This window comes from Callorhinus ursinus, unplaced genomic scaffold, assembly GCF_003265705.2.
Source record: "Callorhinus ursinus isolate GAN/ISIS: 27379988/994484 unplaced genomic scaffold, GSC_fseal_2.0 scaffold142, whole genome shotgun sequence".
Lineage (NCBI taxonomy): Eukaryota > Metazoa > Chordata > Mammalia > Carnivora > Otariidae > Callorhinus > Callorhinus ursinus.
In genome coordinates, this window is record NW_027397204.1 from 126,309 (window position 1) to 147,883 (window position 21,575).

The window sequence follows — 21,575 nt, forward strand, 5'->3', positions numbered from 1 at the left end:
GCCGCTCCTGGGATTAGTCTGCTTCTGAAAATGACAAAAAAGGACATTTTACAAGTCCAGATGATCGCAAAAAGCTACGCGCCGCTGTGCGATTTTAAACTTTGTGTGTATTCTGCCTAGTGACTGGTGAGTAAGGAGGCTCGGGGATGCCATTGGCTGGTTGACCCACAGCCGGCCAATCCTGGGCTCTAGACAATTCATTGGCATCTAAGGACTCTGTGGTCACAGTGGACCCGATGCCGGGCCCCGCACGCCGCGACTAATGCGAGGCGAAGAAAAGGGTTTTTTTCTTTGCTTTCAGGACGTTTTGTTCTCCGATTGTGATTATGAGACTAGAGAGAAGAAGGACAACAGGAAAATCTTCATTTGAGCGTCAGAGGAGATAAAACGCAGAAGTGAATTCGAGAAGGTAGGAAAGGGAGGGTCGCGCTAGGTCTCCGGGACCGGGGGGCGGGGGTGGGGGCGGTAGGTGGGAAGTGAGACGGTGGAAGGCGGGGTTCCCGGGAGAGGGGCGGCTCTCCGCGCCTGCCCTCACCTCCCTGAGCTCTGCGGGATTCCAGGGGAGGATGGGGAGGCGGGGCGAGGAAGCGTATGGAAAAAGATCGAGTGACACCTGAAGAAACAACTCTGGCCAGAGAAGGGAGCCGGGGAGGGCGGAAAGCTGCTTCCCGGATCATCGCCTTGTGGCTTATCCGCGGAATGTTTAAGGAGTCAGTCTACAGGGAGAGGAAGGGCGCTGCTCATCACAGAAGTTGGGGTGCTGAGGATCGCAGTGCGGGTCACAGGAAAGTTTGACTTCGGTCAGAGCTGGTGCCAAATTCCTCCTCGTCTGTACCCCCAGGCGTCGGGTCGCGGACTCTCCCGGGAGCCGCGTGTTTGGCGCAGATGGAGCCAGAGGCTGCCCCGCGCGTGTCGGCGCCCGGCTCGCTCCTGTCCTTCGCGCTCCTCAGCTGCTCTGCGCTGCGCTCAGGTAGGGGCGCCTGCCTGGAGTTCCTGCCGGCCCTTGGGACGGCAAAGATCAACACTTCAGTCTGCAGAGCGGAAGAGTGAGGTCCTGCGGCTGGGGTCCCGCGGCTCGCACTCTGCACGCGCTCCCCGAATGTAGACCAGCGCGGAGAAACCCAGTGAGAGCCACAGGAGGGCTGCGCGTACGGTCTTACGTTTTTCAGTAGCTACCTTTAAAATTGCAAAAAGAAACAGATGGAATAAATTTTAACAATGCATTTTGTTTAACCCCAAACAACCAGAATAGTGTTATTTAAACTTTCAATTGATGTAAAATATGAACAGTGGGATATTTGACATTTTTTTATTCTAACATTTCCAAATTGTCTGTATTTTACATTTACAGCACATTCCAGTGGGGACTAGCTCGTGGCTGGTGGTACCACAACGGACCCCTCAAGTGTATCCTACCCTCCAGGCCCTGCGCTAGATCGGGGGATAGAGGGAAAATCTCTCTAAGCCCAGGGTTTGCACGAGGTCCTCAGTATGCGCTTTTTAATAAGTATTAGCAGTTTCATTCGATACCCCCACCAGCTGTCTGTGGCTGCCAACCAGCCTCAGCTACCGGCCCCCAGCAGCCTCAGCTCAGGAAGCCCCTGTGGCCTTAGAAAGACTACTTCTGTCCCCCGAATACCGTCTTCCTTTCCTGCCTTAGATCTGTGACGGCCGCGCCGTCTGATTCTGCTCCTTTGTTGAACAGCCCAGTTTACTGTCGTGGGGCCAGCTGACCCAGTCCTGGCCATGGTGGGAGAAGACACCATGTTCCACTGCCACCTGTCGCCCGAGAAAGACGCGCAGCGCATGGAGGTGCGCTGGTTCCGCGCGCAGTTCTCCCGGGCGGTGCTCGTGTATAAGGGCGGACGAGAGAAGACGCAGGAGCAGATGGAGGAGTACCGGGGAAGGACCACCTTTGTGAGCGAACACATCAACACGGGGAGCGTGGCGCTCGTCATCCGCAACGTCACAGCCCACGACCGCGGCATCTACCACTGTTACTTCCAAGAAGGCAGGTCCTACGACGAGGCCATCGTGCGCCTGATGGTGGCAGGTGTGCCCTTTCATTTTCCTTGGTTGCTTTTCCAGGGTGACCCTTAGGAAAGTTTCTCTCCTAACCTCAGGCCCAGCGCAGCCCAGCAGATTTTTTTTTTTTAGATTTTATTTATTTATTTGACAGAGAGATAGACAGAAAAGCATAAGCAGAGGGAATGGCAGAGGGAGAGGGAGAAGCAGGCTCTGCACTGAGCAAGCAGCCCGATGTGGGACTCGATCCCAGGACCCTGGGATCATAACTTGAGTTGAAGGCAGATGCTTAACCATCTGAGCCACCCAGGCGCCCCCGCCCAGCAGATTTTAAAACAGGGAAGGTGGCTTCCTCCTGCCCAAGGACCAAATGAGTGGGCTTGCCCTGCCACACTGTAGGCATCAATTCCTGAGAAGCGCACACAGAACTCCTCTGTAGCCTTGAGCCAGAGAGAATGTTTAACTCCTACAGATAATTCTCATGCTTACTTAGAGATCTCCAAGGGTCTTGCTCAGCGACTCGTTTTAGAATTAGACATTTTATTGTGAATTATAATACACATCCAGAAAAACTTATAAAACAATGTACAGATTACTGAATCACTATGAACTATAACCCATGTGACCACTACTCATATCAACAAATAGAACACTGCCTTCTCCTGACAAAATACCACAGAGTGGCTTAAACATCAGAAATGTATTTTCTCACGGTTCTGAAGGAAGATCAGGCTTCTCCTGAGGCCTCTCTCCTTGGCTTGCTGATGGTCAGTTTCTCACTGTGTCTTCACATGGCCTTTTCTCTGTGTGGGCACATCTCGGGTATCTTTCTCTGTATGTACTGGTATCTTCTTCACATCCTAAGGTACTGGAGGTTAGGAATGGAGGGGAGCATACTTCAGTTCATAACATGCCCATTCTCAAATTTCCCAAATGAAGCATGTTCCTAGAAGTGCTGTATAATGAGAAATATTTCTCTTCCTCTTTTTAAAAAAAAATATTTTATTTGGGCGCCTGGGTGGCTCAGTCGGTCAAGCATCTGCCTTCAGCTCAGGTCATGATCCCAGGGTCCTGGGATCGAGCCCCGCATCGGGCTCCCTGCTCGGCGGGAAGCCTGCTTCTCCCTCTCCCACTCCCCCTGCTTGTGTTCCCTCTCTCGCTGTCTCTCTCTGTCAAAAAATACATTAAATCTTTAAAAAAATATTTTATTTACTTATTTGAGAGAGAGGGAGAGCATGAGCCAGGCGGAGCAGCAGAGGGAGAGAGAAGCAGGCTGTCTCCACTGAGCAGGGAGCCCGATGTGGGATTCCATCCCAGGACCTCGGGATCGTGACCCGAGCTGAAAGCAAACACTTAACCAACGGAGCCACCCAGGTGCCCCTCTCTTCCTCTCTAATAGATACTATAAATTTGTTTTCTAAAATGCTTGTGCTAATATACACTCTTACCAATAGCATATGATGCTCCATACATTTTTCATCAAGTCCAAAGACAAGTTTTTCGCATTTGATTTCAATCCATCTCTTCTTTTTTAAAAAAAAAGATTTTTATTTATTTATTTGAGAGAGCGAGAGAGCACAAGCGGGGGGCGGGGCGCGGTGGCGCAGAGGCATAGGGAGAAGCAGACTCCCTGCCCAGCAGGAAGCCTGACTCTGGGATCAATCCCAGGACCCTGAGATCATGACCTGAGCCGAAGGCAGCCACCCAACCAACCCACCCAGACACCCCCCCCCATTTCTTCTTTCTAGTCAGTTGTTTCCCACAACTGGGAGAATCAACCCCCATCCTGGACCCTTTTCACTCCCTTTCCTGCCTTTTCCCCTTGGCTCCCATAGCCTTCTATGTGCATTTTACTTACTTATCCTGCATGTTATGTCTCTTCGGCTAGAAGGATGTTTACTGTTTTGCTCCTTTTGCAAGCCCATGTCTGGAACAGAGTCTGGGGCATAAGAACTGCTCAACAAATAGCAGCTGAATGGATGAATCTGCTCCCTAAAGCTGTAAGTGGTCATCATATCCCGCCATCTCCATTCTGAGCCTGAGATCTGCTTTTTTAACCTTTTCCCCGAGCCTGTGGTCAGGCCGTGTTTTTAATCGTCTTTGATGTGTGTGTTGGTCAGGACATGCGAGGAGATGCTCTGGTAACAAGCAGCTCTCGGAACCCAGTAGGTTAAAAAGAACAAAGGTCTATTTCTGACAGGTGAAACATGTCCTCATGAGTCAGGTGGGGCTCTAGTCCACACGGATCTCGCTCAGGGATCTGGAGCTTTGCAGTTCACCTTAGCTGAGGGGAAGAGAGCCTGGCAAATCATGACTGCTCCATGTTCTTTAAACTCGTATTTCGTTGACCAAACCAAGTCGGATGGTTATGCCTCCTGGTACAGGAGAGGGGAACTACAGTCCCAACTGTGTGCCCAGGGGAACTGAAAATTTTTGAGTACCCTTGAGTACCCTGAGAGTACCTTTGCAGGCTTTTGTTACTGGACTTTTTTTTTTTTTTTTAAGCTTTATTATCCACATCACAACCAGAACCCATCAGGATCTGACAAACAACAGCAATTATTCACCACTCTATCTCCAGCATCGAGCAGATTGCTTGACACCTAGTAGGTGCTTAATAAATAGTTATAAACTGAAAGAAAAACAAATACATAGCTGATATCAAAATTTCAGAGTGAGGGGGCGCCTGGGTGGCTCAGTCGTTAAGCGTCTGCCTTCGGCTCAGGTCATGATCCCAGGGTCCTGGGATCGAGCCCCGCATCGGGCTCCCTGCTCGGCGGGAAGCCTGCTTCTCCCTCTCCCACTCCCCCTGTTTATGTTCCCTCTCTCGCTATGTCTCTCTATGTCAAATAAATAAATAAATAAAATCTTAAAAAAAAAAAAGAATGTTAAAGCATTAGAAAAAAGAAAAAGAAAAAAAAATTTCAGAGTGAGTTTTAAACTATCAAGAGTCTGGAGGCAATCAGGATGACACATGGGGATGTTAATCTAAAGCTGTGCAGTCCATTAGCAATAAAATGGATGCCACAAATGTGAGCCACACACATATTTTTAAATTTTCAATAAACACATTTAAAAAGGCAAAAAAAAAAATCAGAGTGGGAAAATTTCTCTTTGGGCCCCCTCGCATCACAGACATTCATAAGTTCATTCAGCAAATACTTCACAAACCACTCCTATGTTCAAGTCACTATTCCAAGTAACCGAGGTGGAAGCAGTGAAGAAAATACACCAAGGTTCCTGCCCTCTCGGCGCCCACGTTCTAGAGAGTGCAGAGAGCCAATCACTACAATATCTAATTAAACTGTATCTTAGATGGTGGTGCGCACCATAGAGAAAATAAAGCAGAGAGGGCTTGAGAATGTTAGGGGTGCGGGGGTGGGGGAGAATAGCTTCCCTGACAGGATGGAAATCGAGCACAACCAGAACGAAGTGAGAGAGTGAGTCGTAACCCTCGGGGGCTCAGAGGACCCCGCGTGAAGTCCCAGCTCAGCACCCGCACCGGGGGTGCAGAGAGGGGACCATAGACTTTGTCATCTTACTCTCTCACTCTGAGGGTGAGAAGGCCACTGTCTGTAACCGCATGGGGACAACATAGGGATGTCCCTTGTCTTGATAGATAGTAATTTTGCCTTTTTTCCCTTTCGCCAAATACTAATCGTAGTGAGAGTGATTGACTTGTCCAGATGATTTCATTAAAGCATGATTAAGTATCAAGCCTGTTGGCCCCACAGGAAAACAAGAGAATTTGACCAGAGGACTTGGGCAAGCCTTCAGAATAGAAGTGGCATATAAACCAGGATTTCTAGGAGTTTATTAATAATGGTTTTAAGATATGCCCTCATTCTCAGGGCAAGTTTGAGACAATAGACTCATTCATTCTCATAGACAATAGACTTATTAAAAGAAACGTTTGAAGGCTGGAAGAGCCTTTAAGATACACCCAAATCAATGGCATTTCAGTCGATCAGACCAGTGGAAGTAAGGCTTAGAGGATAGGGTGGCCTCCCCAGGGGGCCTCAATTCACAGATGGTAGGAGATGCCATCTTTGTCACCTAGAAGGGCAACCTTGTATGTGATTAATAGAACATATTGAAATATTGTGGCAGGAGGGTTTCTCAACCCTGGTGTCCTGACTCTGTGCATAGCAGCACTGCACGGCTGACCAGGATGGGTTTGTATGTGGCAGGAACCCTCTGTTCTTTCCCTGTAAACATGACCCTGGCCTGGCCTGCCCCAGTCTGAACTGAGTTGTAGAATTGTTTTATTTATTGTTTTTTGTTTGTTTGGTTCATTGGCTGGTTGATTTTGTCCTTAAGTCTATTGTCTCAAACTTGCCTTGACTGAACCCCGTGGAACCCCATTTTGTAGAATTTCCCTCCAACTTGCTGAATTCTTTTGAGTCTTATCACACTTCAGAGTTTCTGCCTGAGCCTTTCAGTGTGCAATGGGTTTTTTGTTTTTTGCTTATTTCTTCTTGGCAAAAATCAGATGGAGCTGGTAGCGCTAAGACTTATATGATTGCTTTAATTTTGTCTTTCGTCTTTTCATTTGTCTTTTAATTTTTTGGATCGCCTTAACAAAGGAATTAGGAAGTTTGGATGTGAGGCGCCTGTGGCCGGTTAAGCGTCTACCTTTGGCTCAGATCTTGATCCCAGGGTCCTGGGATTCAGCCCTGAGTGGAGTCGTCACTTGTGCTCCCTGCTCATCGGGGAGCCTGCTTCTCCCTCCCTGCCCCCCATTCGTGCTTGCTCTGTCTCTCTCTCTCTCAAATAAATAAAATATTTTAAGATTTATTTATCTGAGAGAGCGAGAGAGAGCAGGGGTAGGAGCAGAGGAAGAGGGACAAGCAGACTCCATGCTAAGTGCAGAGCCCACGCAGGGCTCAATCTCAGGACCCTGAGATAACGACCTGAGCCGAAACCAAGAGTTGGATGCTGAACTGACTGCACCACCCAGGCGCCCCAATAAATAAAATCTTTTTTTTTTAAGAAATTTGGGTGAGACAGTGTCGTCCAATAATAAACAGGAATTTTATTTTGCTGAGCTGTTCTGAAATAAAATTTAATTTAATTAAGAACTTTGGATGATCACTGGACCCCTGGCTGAAGGGGCAGAAGTCTTCTAGGACCATGCATTTACAGGTCTTGAACCAGACTTCTCTTTTATTAGAGATTCTTTTATAGACAGAGTAAGTTGGGAAGAGCCTGGAGTCAGGATTTTTTGTGATGTTCTGCTGACATTGAGGAGGTGATACATTATCCTGAGGTTCCCAGGAGCACCCAGGTCTTTCTAACTGGTAGATGTTGTGGAGGGATATCAGGACATCCCCTGGCTGACTGAGCCCCTGGGAGGTACACGTCTCTGAACCGGGGTAAAGGCTGGTTCTGCATATTCTAGTTCTGTCCATTCTCCTAAGAACAACCACTTCTGATGACCTGTGTCACGTGCAGCCCTAAGCCGGGAGAGCAGGGACAATGTCTTGAGGTCAAAAAGTTTCCCAAGATTCTGCCTGGCCCAGCAGGCTTCTGTCCTTAATGGATTATTCCCGAGCTTCGGGAGACCAGCGCTGCTGAGACGTCCCCGCAGGACGGAAAGTGAAATCCGCAACCTGCTTGTTTCAGGTCAGAGCAGACGCACTCACCCAGAAGTGAGACAACCAAACCCTCTAAGTGAATGAATCAATCAACAGTCACTTGGTAGGAGACAGACGGATGTGTGTCACTGTGATGGGGTCACGGGTGGAGCACAAAGCCAAGTGCAAGGTCATCCTGCCCTCAGAGACCTCATGATGTATTGGCATATTGGTCTCCTGATGTTGCCCAATGCCAGGGTCTTCTTCCTTCCTCTCCTCCAGCCCTCCTTTCCTCCCTCCTTTCAGAAGGGGTACCGTGGGAATGCGTGGAATACGCACAACCAGCTTCTCCGGCCACTGGCCCCTTGCTGCCTTCCTCCACCCCTTGGCTCTCCCCGTGGAGAGCTGATCTAAGACACTTAGGCTAGGGCGCTGTTGCCTTTTTAGCTGCTCCCTGGTCTCTGTCCCCAGGCCTGGGCTCTAAGCCCCTCATCGAAATGAAGGGCCAGGAGGATGGAGGTGTGCGGCTGGAGTGCACGTCCAGAGGCTGGTTCCCAGAGCCCCGTGCGGTGTGGAGGGATCCTCTCAGTGCGATCATGCCGGCCCTGGAGGAGGCTTACACGGTGGACGCAGATGGCCTCTTCATGGTCACCACGTCCGTGGTCATCAGGCCCTGCTGTGTGAGGAAGACATCCTGCTCCGTCAGCAACACCCTGCTTGGCCAGGAGAAGGAAACTGTGATTTTCATCCCAGGTTGGTTCCCTGCCCTCTGGAGGCTCATCACGCCGAAGCAGGGTCCTCAGACAGAACAGAGCCTGGAACAGGGATGGGGAGATAGAAGCGTGGGGTGGAAGGGCCCTGAGCCCCGAAGAGCTGGAGGACTCCCCCCTTGTCTTGCCTCGAGGGGAAAATCAAAGTCTTCTCGGAGAGCTCTTTCTCTGTCGCGGTCCTTATCCTGCAGCAAATTTTTTTTTTTAAGTTTATTTGTTTAAGTTATCTCTACCCCCAGGTGGGGCTTGAACTCCTAACACCCTGAGATCAAGAGTCACACACTCCCCTGACTGAGCTAGCCAGGCACCCCTGCAGCCATTTTTAAAACATTTAGAACAATCATAAATGGAGAGTGGTTTGGCCAAGTGGCACACTACACCCAGAGGGCTGCCTGCTGAATCTCTCCCTTCCTGCCCATGGCATTTCTCAAGGGAAGGGTGGGTGGGATTCTCTGTCTACAGACATCATGCGCGAATTCATTCAACAAATACTTAACAGGTACTACCCATGTTCAAGGCATTGTTCTCGAGACTGAAGATAAATCAGTGAACAGAATACATAAAGATCCCTGCCGTCATGGGGCTAACATTCTAGGGTGGCAGAGAGCAATAAGTGAGATAATTAATCTGCAGATTATATCAGATGGAGGTAAATACTGTAGAAAAACTTAGTTGGGGGAGGGGACGGGGAGTGCTGGGGTAAGGGGGAGTTGTAATTATAAATAGGATGGTCAGGGAGGTCTTCACCTGAAAAGATGGCAGTTGGGCAAGTGAGGAATGAGCCGTGCAGATATTTGAGAACCAAGCAACCCAGGGAGCAGGAACAGCACATGCAAAGGCCCTGAGGCAGGAGCATGTCAGACAGCTTCAAGGAACCCCAAGGGACAGGTGTGGCTGGTACGCAGGCAAGGATTGTTGAGGGAGTCTGAGTGACATAGGAAACACTGCAGGGTTTTGAGCAGAGAAGTAACAGGATCTCACTCGGGCTGCTGTGCAGGGGACAGACTGCAGAGGGTATAGACGAAGCAGGGAGCGGGGAATTGCAATCTTTCGGGCAAGAAGGGGTGGTGGGATGTGCCGGGTGGTGGCTGTGGTGATTCAGGGGTGGCCGGTTAGCCGTGTTCACCCTGGTCCTTCCCATGGTAGCCTCAGGGGCCCCCGCTTTTTTGGCTCCTGGGCCCCCAGCCCTGGCAATTCCTGTGGGATGAGCCAGTGCAGAGCCAGGGTCTCTGTCTGGGGTTTCTGAGAGTGAAGCCAACAGAGCAGGGAGCCCTTCCCATGGGCATCGTGAGGGACCCTCTCCGGGCTCTCCTTGCTCTCACTGAGTGGGGCTCTCCTGGCTCCCTTTTCAGAATCCTTTGCTGCCGGCACCTTTTCCTGGACGGTGGGCCTCGCTGTCATCCTGCCTTCTCTGCTCCTTTTCACCGCCGGGAGCATCTGTCTCATCAGGAAACTCCACAGGGGAAAAGAGGTTGAAAATGAAGAGAAGGAAATCGCATGTAAGGAACTGGAGACAGACCATGCGGAAGAAGAGAAAGAGCATCACATCAAAGGTAAAAGAGTAGGAGGACAGGTGCCACAGGGCCACGGCTCTGGCAGCTAGAAGCCTGGGGACAGGGAGGAAACGAACAGAGGCCACAGCAAAGGGCCTGGACCGGTGGCAACCAGGGACTCACCCTCCCGCCTGCTTGCTCCCGTTCTGCGGACTCAGCACCATGCTGCTGAACAAACGTAAACCCAATAAGCAGTGATAACATCCAGCCACGGGTGCATCGATTGTTTCTGGAATCTTGACAGTTCCAGTGGCAGGGGCAGCGGGGGACAGGGGTGATCACGAAGGACCCACCCTCCCTCGTTCAACACAAACTCAAATTCTCTGATTTCTTCTATTGAGGACCTGAATTGGTTTCTGTTTCTTTTTCAGAGCAACTTCAAGAAGAATTGCGTAAGTGTACCATTTCCTGAAGTAGTCCATGCAGGTGTGCACTCTGCTCGGTTAGCCAGCAGCTCCTGAAGCTCCTCTGTGTGTCTGTCCCGTTGCAGGATGGAGACGAGCCCTGCTACAGGCCGGTGAGCGCCGTGGACATGCCCTCTGAGCTCAGGCTTCTGCCCCCTGGCCAGCCAGCGGGGCGTATTAGAGGAGATGGGCAGGGGGCGCTGGGAGGCGGGGGGGCTGGGGTGCGCTTCACCGCAGCACTGGGTCCCAGCTCTGCCATCAGGGAATCCCCACGGCTCCTGAGGATGTCCTCTTGTTTAGCATAACTTTATCTATCATTACCAGAGCTTTACCATACATTTACATTTTAGGAGTTGTTGCTCTTTGGATCCTGGATTAATTTGGGAGATGGTATAGACTGCACAATTGGAGAACCACATGATGGAAAAGCAATAAGCTTCCCCACACCCAATTCAAGGGTGGATGCTTAGGCGGCTGGAAACACCTCTCTGCTCCCGGGGAACACTGATGCTCTGGGAATGGCCTGTGAGGGGAGGGGCGTTGGTCAAGAGAGAGAGCATAGGATCCAAATTCCTCATCCTAATGAGCACTTTGCATCTTATGATTTCTCCCCTTCTGCTCAAAAGCACCAAGCAATCCCGGCTTTACCAGATACCGTGGTACTCGAACCTTTCCTCTTTAGGTGAATTTCAAAACTGTCAGAGTCAGACATATCAACAACGTGGGGAGAGGAGAAAATCAGGTTCACACGACAGAAATGTGGACCAGTTGAGTAGTAACTGTAGGTGGGAGATCTGCAGAATGTCAGGGGTCTGAAGCCTTTCCTACATCCAGAGAGGGCAGAGACGTAGGCGTCAGACCCATTTTGTTAACACAGAAGCAGGTTGTGGAGATGTGACCCCCCCTTTTTTCCCCTGGGAAAGGGGGCCCTTGGGAGTCATTTAAATCAGTTGTCACCTGGTGAAACTGGTGGAATCCGGAGAACCAATGAAAGGAACTTTTACTACCCAGGAATCTGCAGAGGAAAATTGGCATTAATTGCTTCACTGGGAGAGGGAGCAGGAGGGGCCTCTTTGCTGGTTTAAACCAAATTGGGACGTTCCTAACTAAAGAGAGTCCCAGAGACCGTATGTCTTAAATAGAAAAGGGGGCAGAGCGGAGAAAATTGAGAGAAAGCAGGAGCCATGAATTTTGGTTCCTTTGCTAAACTTTCCACATGTTTAGACCCCTGATGATCCCCTATCTGAGGCCAGTCTCCTGTCACCCAGGAGACAGAAGTGCAGCCTCAGGAGTTCTGTGAACTAGCCGCCTGGGAATTGGGATCAAGGGCCCTTCATGGAAAAGGCCACCACACAGGGATTTCCCACCACCTTTCTGGGACCTCCCTGGGGTCCAGAATAGCACCATCTCCTGAGACCCCAGGCCTAAACCGGAGACTTCTTCTGCAGCTGACGTGGTCCTAGACCCGGACACCGCTCATCCCGAGCTCTTCCTGACGGAGGACGGGAGAAGCGTGAGAAGAGGCCCCGCCAGGCAGAGTGTCCCCGACAACCCGAAGAGATTCGACTGCCGGCCTTGTGTCCTGGGCCTGGAGAGCTTCTCCTCAGGGAGGCATTACTGGGAGGTTGAGGTTGAAAACGTGATGGTGTGGGCTGTGGGGGTTTGCAGAGACAGTGTTGAGAGGAAAGGGGAGGCCCTCCTGGTCCCCCAGAATGGCTTCTGGACCCTGGAGATGTTTGGAAACCAGTACCGGGTCCTGTCTTCCCCGGAGAGGATTCTTCCCCTGAAAGAGCGTCTTCGTCGGGTGGGTGTCTTCCTGGACTATGAAGCTGGAGATATCTCCTTCTATAACATGAGGGACAGATCACACATCTACACATGTCCCCGTTCACCCTTTTCTGGGCCCCTGAGACCCTTCTTCAGGCTGGGGTCTGATGACAGCCCCCTCTTCATCTGCCCAGCCTTCACAGGGGCGCGGGGGATCCTGGTGCCCGAGGGCGGCCTGATCCTCCACAGGACAGGGACCAGTCACAGCCCCCACGAACAGTGCCCTGGCCTCAGAGCCAAGTAGAGAAGCCCTGGCCATCTCTGCTACCACAGCACAGCACCCTGGAAGGAAACAGGCCCTCCTTCCCAGTGGACACATGGAAGAACCTCCTCCAGAGGCCCCTCCAACACCCTCTTCAGACCCAGCCCCATCCGCCCCTCATTAGGCTGTTGCTTTAGTAACTCATTTGCTGGGAACCACGGGGCAGGGTCTGGCCTCAGAGAGGGGCCGCCACATGGCTCCCACCCATGAAGAGTGTGTGAAAGTGACAGGCTTTCCCATCAGAGTGACACATTGAGCCTGATGCTCAGGTTGATGTCAGACACTGTGGACTCAAGGTGAGGGCATCTGGACACAGCAGGCTGTGAGGGGAGGGAAGCCACTGCTGGAGGTCAAGGACAGAGGAAGCTGCCAGGGAGGTGGGAGCCTCGGCATCACAGCCAAGGGGCACAGGGGCTGAGGATCCATTTCCACCCCTCCCCTGAGCTTTCCAGAGCACACAGCAAAGCCCTCCCAGCCTAGAACTGAGCTGGAGAAGGATGAAGACACATCTCGGCCTGGCTCAGGTGTCCCCTCAATAAACTGGGAGTCAGTACTCAGTTACTGAGTGTGGCCTGAGGTTTAAGGTCCTAGCTGAGCAGGTGAGAACTGAACCAGGTGGATACCCGGGTTCAGGTTCAGTGGGGAAAGCAGCACTTTCCCACGTTTTGACCTCAGGCTGCCTTTAGACATTAACAGTCATGGAGAGGGGTCCCTGGGTGGCGCAGTCGGTCGAGTGTCCCAACTCTTGGTTTTGGCTCAGGTCTCGATCTCAGGGGTGTGAAATCGAGCCCCTGCATGCTCCGCGCTCAGCACAGAGTCTGCTTGAGATTCTCTCTCTCCCTCTCCCTTTGCCCCTCCCCCTGCTCTGTCTCTCTCTCTCTCGCTAAATAAAATCTTTAAAAATGAATAAATAAAATGAAAATTATTGAGGACCCCAAAGGGCATTTGGGTTATATCTGTCAATATTTATGGCATTGAAGATGGAAACAGTCATTTTGAAAATGTATTTATAATTTATATTAAAATAGCAATAATAAACCCATTGTAAGTTAATAAAAAACATGTTTTATGAAAATAACTTGTTTCCAAGGCAAAATAAATTTTATTGAGAAATGTGGCAGGTGGTAGTAATCCAACTGTAAAAAGTGGGCTGAAAAAAAGTATTTAAAAACTACAGCAGTGACACATGGACACCTTCTGGAAAGTATGGGGCACTGAAATAGCTGATTGGTAAGATGGAAGACTGGGTTATTAACATGTATGTGTTGTTTTTATATTTGGTTCTCTTGTTACAGTACAGGTTTAACCAAAAGCACAGGTCTGCAAGTCCAGTTGGGAAACCAGTGCTGCTCATGAGTTAGGCAGGCCAGGTCTGAAGACCCAGTGGATCCAAAGACCCGCCAAGAGGGCCCTGGGCTTTGAGCAGCATAGAAATCAAAGGCAAGCCAGGAAAAAAAGTGAGAGCAGTAAACTGAATAGTGTAAGTGATACACTATAGCTGACAGAGAGTCTGGGAGACTCAGAGAAGGGAGTGTCTGTTAGGGGTTTATACTGGAAAAGGGTCCAGGGTGCATGTTCTTTAAGGAATCCAGGTAGGGTCCAATCAAAGGCAACTGGTGTTATTCTATAAAACCCCAAAGGTCAGGGATGTGGACACCCGTGAAAACCAAGGTTTGTTGGAAGCTAGTGTCCTGAAACATGCTCGGCCCAGTTCTTCTCAGATGTTGTCAGGCGTATGGGGGCCTAGGAGGAAACTCAGACTGATGCACTCTCTTGCCTCCCTCTTGGAGTGGGAACAGAGCTTCTCTGGTTTCCTCAGATGCAAGGTGAAGTACAGAACATGAGTACATGGGGCCTACCGGAGAAACAGCAGAAATGGAGTCTTCCTAAAAGGCAGTCCCTTCAGCTTCCCTTTGCTGCTAATAACTCTTATGCTGATTTTAAGCAACTTACAGCTTTGCAGTGTTTCAGCATTCCGTACAATAAAGTTTTGAGCAGGTTTGTATATCTTTTAGACGCTTTCACTTATGCCGAACTCAACCCTGACCTTCATCCTGAGAAGGAGGCCAGCGAGTGTTGGTGGAGGGAGGGGTTGGGGGTGGGCTTGGAGGGTATACCGTGGGAAATCGCTTATAAAATAAAATCAAACACTTGGGATAGGCATTTAAATTCCTCCAAACCAACTTAAGAGGGGAAATGAGAAGGGGGATGAGTGGGGTTAGGAGGAGGTGAGTCACGCGGGGGCCCTGGGCAGATGGCCCCCAAATGTGCTGATTCTTTCCTACTCCTCAGGTCTCCCCAAAACCATCACTTCCTCCAGGAGACCCTTCCTAACTTTGCCATCAAAAGTGGTCCCGAGGGCGCCTGGGTGGCTCAGTCGGTTAAGCGACTGCCTTCGGCTCAGGTCGTGATCCTGGAGTCCCGGGATCGAGTCCCGCATCGGGCTCCCTGCTCAGCGGGGAGTCTGCTTCTCCCTCTGACCCTCTTCCCTCTCGTGCTCTCTATCTCTCATTCTCTCTCTCTCAAATAAATAAAATCTTTAAAAAAAAAAAAAAGTGGTCCCGAGATAGAACAGAGGCTGTGTTTGGACCCCCACCCCCGCCCTAACCACAAAGCCCATGGCTCCCTGCGTGTCACCTTAGAAGAAAAGGCTGAGCAATCGTGGTTTTTTCTTTTTTTGGGCAGTATATCTCATAGGAAAGCGGAAGCGGGATCTTTGCCAGAAGGAACTCTGCCGAAGAAACCGGACTAAGCCAGCCTGTGCCGCGGGGGTCCCCAGCCCCGACCCCTCACCCACTCTCGCGACAGTCCCGACGCTCGCGGCCGTGGGTGGAGACTTGACATGCAAATGAGACGCGCGGGGCAGGTAGGAGCCTGTGCCACCCACTGCGCCTGCGCGCAGCTGCCCGGCTCGGCGCCCGTGCGAGCGGGGCGCCCCTTCTTTCCAGCCTCAGGCCCTCTGCAGAGCGCCGTGGTTCCGGAAGCCGGCCGGGACTTCTGCTCCCAGAGTCAGCCCCCAATAAACGCTGCGTGCATCTTTCTTGGCCTCATGTCAGTTTCTGTTTGCGCTGAGAGCCAAAGAGCCCTGGGGTCGGGAACGTATTCCGGCCACCACGCAGGGACCCCAAGAGGGAGCCCCGGTGAGTCCCCGAGGACCCGGAGACGGCGGACGGCGGATGGAGCCCCTCCGACCCTTGGGACTGATGAGCGGCCTGGCGCTTTAGTTCGGCGTCTCGGCGGCGGTAAGTTCTGCTTCTGGCCTCAGCGACTCTGCCCCTCCTGTCAGGCCCCGAGGACGGCTTCGCTTCGTTTTGCCTCTCCGTCTTCACTTCGGCCTGAATTTCTCCGGTGGAAGGAGGTTTTCTGGTCCCGCGTTCCGGGGCCGAGCGTCCCCTGCCCCCAGACTCTCACCTCCCCGGTGTTGGTCCCCTGCAGGGTCCCTGGAGGACCCTCTGGTGGGTTGAGCCCGACCTGGGTGCCCACTGCCCCCACACTCTCGTCTCCCCGGCACCACTGGATGGTCCCAGGTTTGGGCCCTCAAATATTGCTCTGAACACAAAACCAAGGGGATCCATCTGTGTGGGGTACTCATGTCCGGGTGAGGCAAAAAATGTCTCCCCCTTCATATAAAGTTAAAACCCAGGGCATGCTGTCCTTGGAAAAAAACAGTATCCCATAAAAAGTAAATCTTTCAGAGGAATCCAGCGGTTATTTTCAAAATTTCTCAAGTATGGACTGATCAAGCCTTGTCAATCCCCATAATACCCCAGACCTCCCAGTGAGGAAGCCCAGTGGAGAATTTTACTTTGTACAGGATTTGAGGGCTGTAAATAAAGGAGTTGTTCCCATACACCCAAGAGTACCCAACCGGTATACTCTGCTTACCCAGGTTCCTGGCAATGCTCAGTTTTCCACTGTCCCGGGCCTGAAGGATGCCTTTTTCTGCATATTTCTTCATGAGGAAAGTCAATATTTACTTGTCTTTGAATGAAAAACCCCTTGTACTCAAAGGACTACTTAGTACACCTGGACTTTAGAGACCACCCCCATCTATTTGGAAATGTACTGGCAAGAGAGTTACAGGAATTAAAAGTGAGACATGGGATCCTCTTACAATATGTTGATGATTGGTTAATAGCCAGTTTGACCAAGCAGGCCTCTGACCAGAATACTGTAAAAACTTTAAATTTTCTACTAAGAGAAGATATAGGGTTCCCCCATCAAAAGCCCACGTATCAGAACAACAGGGCCAGTATTTGGGCTTCATCCTGACACTGGGCCATGGATCCCAAGAGGACCATCAGCGCCTTGCCCATTCCCCAAACTAGAAAGTGACTCTGTGGCTTTCTGGATATGGCAGAGCCCTGTTGCATCTGATTCCCTAATTATGGCCTAATGGCCCTTTGGGGGGGGGGAGGGGACCCCTACAACAGACTGATGTCAATGGGTCTTTTTAAAGCCTTGAAAACTGAGTTGGGTGGGGCCCCGGTACTGGGGCTCCCCAATTTACCTCTATGTCCATGAGAAGCAGGGGATTGCTTTGAGGGTCCTAACTCAAAAGCTGGGCCCTGATCAGAGACTGATAGCCTATTTTTCAAAATAACTGGATCCAGTTGCACGGGCATAGCCCAGCTCTCTTAGTGAGTGAGGCCTCTAAGCTGACCCTGAGTCAACATGTAACTCCCCATCAGGTTCAGACAGTATTAGAAAGTAAAGGGCACCATTGGCCGACTGGAGGAAGGCTAACGAAGTATCAGGCCCTCTTGCTAGATTCCCAGATGTTATTTTAAAAGTATGCCAGACTAAACCCTGCTACCCTGCTCCCATCTGCAGAAGATGAGGGTCTCCAGCATCCGGGTGTGGAGACAATGGAACAGACATATTCTAGCAGACCTGATCTTCAAGACAAATGCCTTGACCATCCAGATAGGGTGTCGATTAGGGACGGGAGAAGTTTTGCGGAGGGAGGTGTCTGGAAGGCCGGCTCCATGATAATGAGCCTAGGTAGAGTCTTGGAGGCTTGAGCTCTTCCACCTCAACACTCCGCCCAACCCAAAGCCTGAACTGATAGCCCTAATTAAGGCCTCACAGTTGGGAGAAGGAAAAAGATGAAGTCTCTATACTGATTCAAAATATGGGTTCCCTGTACCATATGCCCCATGCTGCCATCTGGAAAGAAAGGGGAATGTTAACGACGAATTCACCAATAAAACACTAGGACCCAATTTTCACCCTCCTAAAGACAGTGCAACTTCCCAATCAGGTGGCTGTAGTCCATTGTGAAAGTTGTCAAAGAGATGGGACCTCTGTCAGCGAGGAAAGTAATAAGGCTGACCAATCAGCTGTTCGTTTGTTTATTTACTTATTTTAAAGATTTAATTAATTTATTTGACAGAACAAGCCGGGGGAGCCTTAGGGAGAGGGAGAAGCAGACTCCCCGCTGAGCCGGGAACCCGAGGCAGGCTTGATCCCAGGATCCTGGGATCATGACCTGAGCCAAAGGCAGACGTCTAAGGGACTGAGCCACCCAGGCGCCCCCAATCAGCTGTTTAAACAGGCCACCTGAGCTCAGGAGCCAGCTCAGATTACCACCATGAGTTCCCGGGCCAGCCACAGAACCCCCTGCTGGAACAGGAGGACGCAAAGAGTCAGGGATATACAGAACAAAGCACAGGGTGGCTTATGAGAGAGGACAAAATTCTCATTCCGGAAGCCCAGCAGTAAAAGCTCATTCAACATTCCATGATGCCACCCATTATGGAAGAGACGTCCAATGGAACTTGGTGCAAAAGGTCTTTTCAGGATAGGAACTTAGACAATAAAACAAGTTACCCTCGCCTGTGACTTGCGCACCCAAAACAAACTACAGACCCATCCAATCAGTCCCAACTTCTTATACCAGTCCAACACCAGGGACCATATCCCAGGGAAGATGGGCAAGTAGTCTACCCTGCTGCAACACGAGCAGGCTACAAATACCACCTCGTGTTTGTCCATACTTTTACTGAATGGGTACAAGCCTTCCTCACCGGTCTGGGAAGGCAACCGAGGTCTGTAAATCCCTCTTAAAAGAGAATTCCCCGATTCCCCGGTTCGGGGTCTCTAAGTCTCTCCAAAGTGAGAGACTCCTTTTACAGCCAAAATCACCCACAGCCTATCAGCGGCCCTGGGAATAAATTATAAATTGCATGCTCCCTGGCACCCCCTTCCTCAGGGAAGATTGAAAAGATGACTTATGCCCTAAAAAAGACTTCAGCAAAACTTTGTCAAGAAACTCATGAGCCTTGGGTCCAATTGCTTCCTATTAACACTACTCAGGATTGCCACTGCCCCTAAGACTAACCTAAGACTCAGCCCATTTGAAATGACATGGGAGGCGCCTCCTCACCCCTGGTATTTTACTAGATGGGAAAATAAGCCAGAGCCTGCACCATTTTATTTGGGACTGGTGCAAAAAGCAGTTGTGGATTATGTTAATCACATGCTACCAGCACCCCCTAGAGGTGATTTAGATGAGACTCCCCCCTCCCCCACCCCACCACCTCTGCAAATTAATCCAGGGGATCAGGTCCTCCTTAAAACCTCCTCGGAAGGAGGGCTCCCTGGAAGATCAGGTGCTACCCAAGTGGAAAGGCCCCTATTTAGTAATTTTAGCCACCCCAACAGCAGTTAAGCTCCAGGGAATCCCCAGCTGGGTACATCTTTTCAGGCTAAAACCTTTTTCTCCTGGACATCCTCAGAAATACCTGGAAGGCCCAGAACCATCTTACTCATGTGAGCCTGTGGAAGACCTCAAATACTTGTTCAAGAAGCAACCCTCAGAGTCAGATAAGTGATTATACCTTGGTGGTTTGGCTTGCTGACTTTGCTTTTTGTTGCCTTTGTTTTACTTTTTCTTCTTTGTGAGTACTGTTTTGGGTCACCTCCACTCCCTGGGAAAGACCCGTTCTGCCCCTGCAGGGTCTAGAAGATCACAACCAATGATGGGACTGATGAAGTGGACCCTTCTCTTGGCCCTTCTCCTGGGGATGAGTCGGGAAGAAAATAACAAAGTGGGGGAAACCTGGAGAGAAAACTCAATTGTCAACTTTTCTAGCATTGTGGCCTCGGGAAATAATCTCTCTAATTGTTGGATCTGTCATCCTCACCCACAAGATGGGGTTCCTAAGCTCCAGTTTGTACCTATAAATGAGGATATTACTCTCACCTTGACTTCTGGTCCTGTTAGGAGCACAGCCCTTCTAGTAGTAGAACTCGACGATCGTGACGATATGAAGTGTGTCAGGCTTACAGACTTTTGGAACCAAACTGGTCTCCAGGTTAAGCGGCCTCTTCTCTGTCAAGAACAAGGACAGCCCTGTTGCCCCTGCCGGACAGATACCTGCCTTACCAACATGGGAAGCTCGCCCTCCATTTATCCTATGTCATTTTCCTCTTCAAGCTCTTCATGTAGCCCCAACCAGACCCACTGGTGTGTGGACTCGTCTCTACTCTCCCCAGGCGACCAACCTAACTTCTCCTGTACATACTGGAAAGGAACAGCAACCCCTTCCTGGAGACTGACCTATCAGACCCCATCTGCCTTCGATAGCCAGGAGGGAATAGAAGAGGATTCAGAGCTTGGTGGGGGACCACTGGATGGAGGGCCCCTGTCCCCCAGATGCAAGAGTACACCTACCTGGGGTCCCCTTTTACGAAGTTGGTTTAATTCCTCTTCACCCCGCCAAGCTTGTACCCCACCTGGGTATCTCTTTCTCTGCGGTCCACCACAAAATAAACTACCCTACGAAGGGAGCCCTAATTCCTCCTTCTCCTGGCCTCTTCGGGCAGTGGCCTATTCATGTGTAGATAATGTTCACTTCCGGGGAGAATGCACTTTGGGACGATTGGGTCCTAAAGGATTAGGCGCCACTATATATAACGTCACCTCTCAAACCAGACGGAAGAGAGCACTCGGGCTCATCTTGGCAGCACCCGGAGAAGCCATAGGACTGGCTGCCCCCTGGGGGGGGTTTGCCTATCATGAAACAACCTTAAAAAACCTTACCCGGGTCATAGAAAACCTGGCCACGAACACTGGTGACAGCTTCGAGGGCCTCCAGGAGTCCCTGGATTCCTTGGCTAATGTCGTACTTGACAATCGGTTAGCTCTAGATTATCTTCTGGCCAAACAAGGGGGTGTCTGTGCAGTGGTCAACAACACTTGCTGTACATACATCAACAACTCTGGGGAAGTGGCGCTAAATAGTCAGGAGACTTACAGACGAACCAAATGGTTGCGTGGGTTCAATAATCACAATGCCCAAACTCTGGGACTCAAGTAGAGGCTCTGTGCCTAACATTGTGTGATTCTTTCCATTCCTGGGCCCTCTTGTGGCCATCATTCCTTTGTTAATATTCAGACCCTGCCTCTTTAATCTTTTGGTTAAGTTTGTGTCTTCTAGACGACAAGAGTTTCCTGTCAAACTGATGGTGGTACAAGGGTCCCACCTACCGGGTCCCAAGAGGAACAAGGTCCCTATGGGGCGTTAGAGCAGACCCCGAGAGATTTTACTCCTCCAGGGTAGGACAGGGACAACGCCCCGCTCCGCAAGAAGCAGTTTCAGAAGATGGGACCTTCGGCCCCTCCTTAGGAGTAAGGAGGGTACAGTCTCTCAGGGGGGGACTGAGATGGAACAGAGGCTGTGTCTGGGACCCCACCCCCCCAGCCCACAAAGCCCGTTGCTCTGTGCCTATCGACTTAGATGAAGAGGCTGGACTACACGTTTTGAGCGGTATATCGCAGGAGATCTCGGGGATGCAGAAGCGGGATGTTGGCCAGAAAGAACTCTGCAGGAGAAACCGGACCAAGCCAGCCTGTGCCGCGGGGGGACCCCAGCGCCGACCCTTCAGCCACTCTCCCCTCGGGGCAATCCTGACGGCGGCGGCCGGGGGTGGAGACTTGACATGCAAATGAGGCACGTGCTGCCTGCGGGCGCGAGGCGTCCACTGCGCCTGCGCGCAGCTTCCCGTGTCGCCACCTGTCCCACCTGTCCGAGCTGGGAGGTCCCTGCTTTCCCGCCTCAGCCCCTTTCCAGTCTTTCCGGGCCTTTGTTCCCGGCGCTGCCTCCCTGGTAGTGGAGCGTAAGCCCCCAATAAACACTGCCTCAATCTTTTTT

At 51.0% G+C, this 21,575-nt stretch overlaps 2 protein-coding genes across 4 annotated transcripts; both read left to right on the plus strand.

The window, feature by feature from the left end:
• The first annotated feature begins 134 nt into the window (after nucleotides 1-134).
• Nucleotides 135-13,495, plus strand: LOC112838309 (butyrophilin subfamily 2 member A2-like). 3 transcript variants are annotated; one of them, XM_025891133.2, is made up of 8 exons: nucleotides 135-409; nucleotides 842-970; nucleotides 1,706-2,053; nucleotides 8,073-8,354; nucleotides 9,724-9,924; nucleotides 10,296-10,316; nucleotides 10,415-10,441; nucleotides 11,777-13,495. In XM_025891133.2, exons 2-8 carry the CDS (start codon nucleotides 886-888, stop codon nucleotides 12,397-12,399), a joined length of 1,587 nt encoding a protein of 528 aa, XP_025746918.1. In that variant the 5' UTR covers nucleotides 135-409; nucleotides 842-885; the 3' UTR covers nucleotides 12,400-13,495. The 3 variants fall into 3 exon arrangements, with proteins under 3 accessions (XP_025746918.1, XP_025746926.1, XP_073746452.1); XM_025891141.2 differs by having other exon boundaries at nucleotides 10,679-11,898; XM_073890351.1 differs by lacking the exon at nucleotides 10,415-10,441.
• Nucleotides 13,496-15,004: 1,509 nt separating this feature from the next.
• On the plus strand, nucleotides 15,005-21,572 carry LOC112838319 (endogenous retrovirus group V member 2 Env polyprotein-like). Its single transcript, XM_025891157.2, has 2 exons — nucleotides 15,005-15,659; nucleotides 19,158-21,572. Exon 2 carries the CDS (start codon nucleotides 19,398-19,400, stop codon nucleotides 20,739-20,741), a length of 1,344 nt encoding a protein of 447 aa, XP_025746942.2. The 5' UTR covers nucleotides 15,005-15,659; nucleotides 19,158-19,397; the 3' UTR covers nucleotides 20,742-21,572.
• The last annotated feature ends 3 nt before the right edge of the window (nucleotides 21,573-21,575 follow it).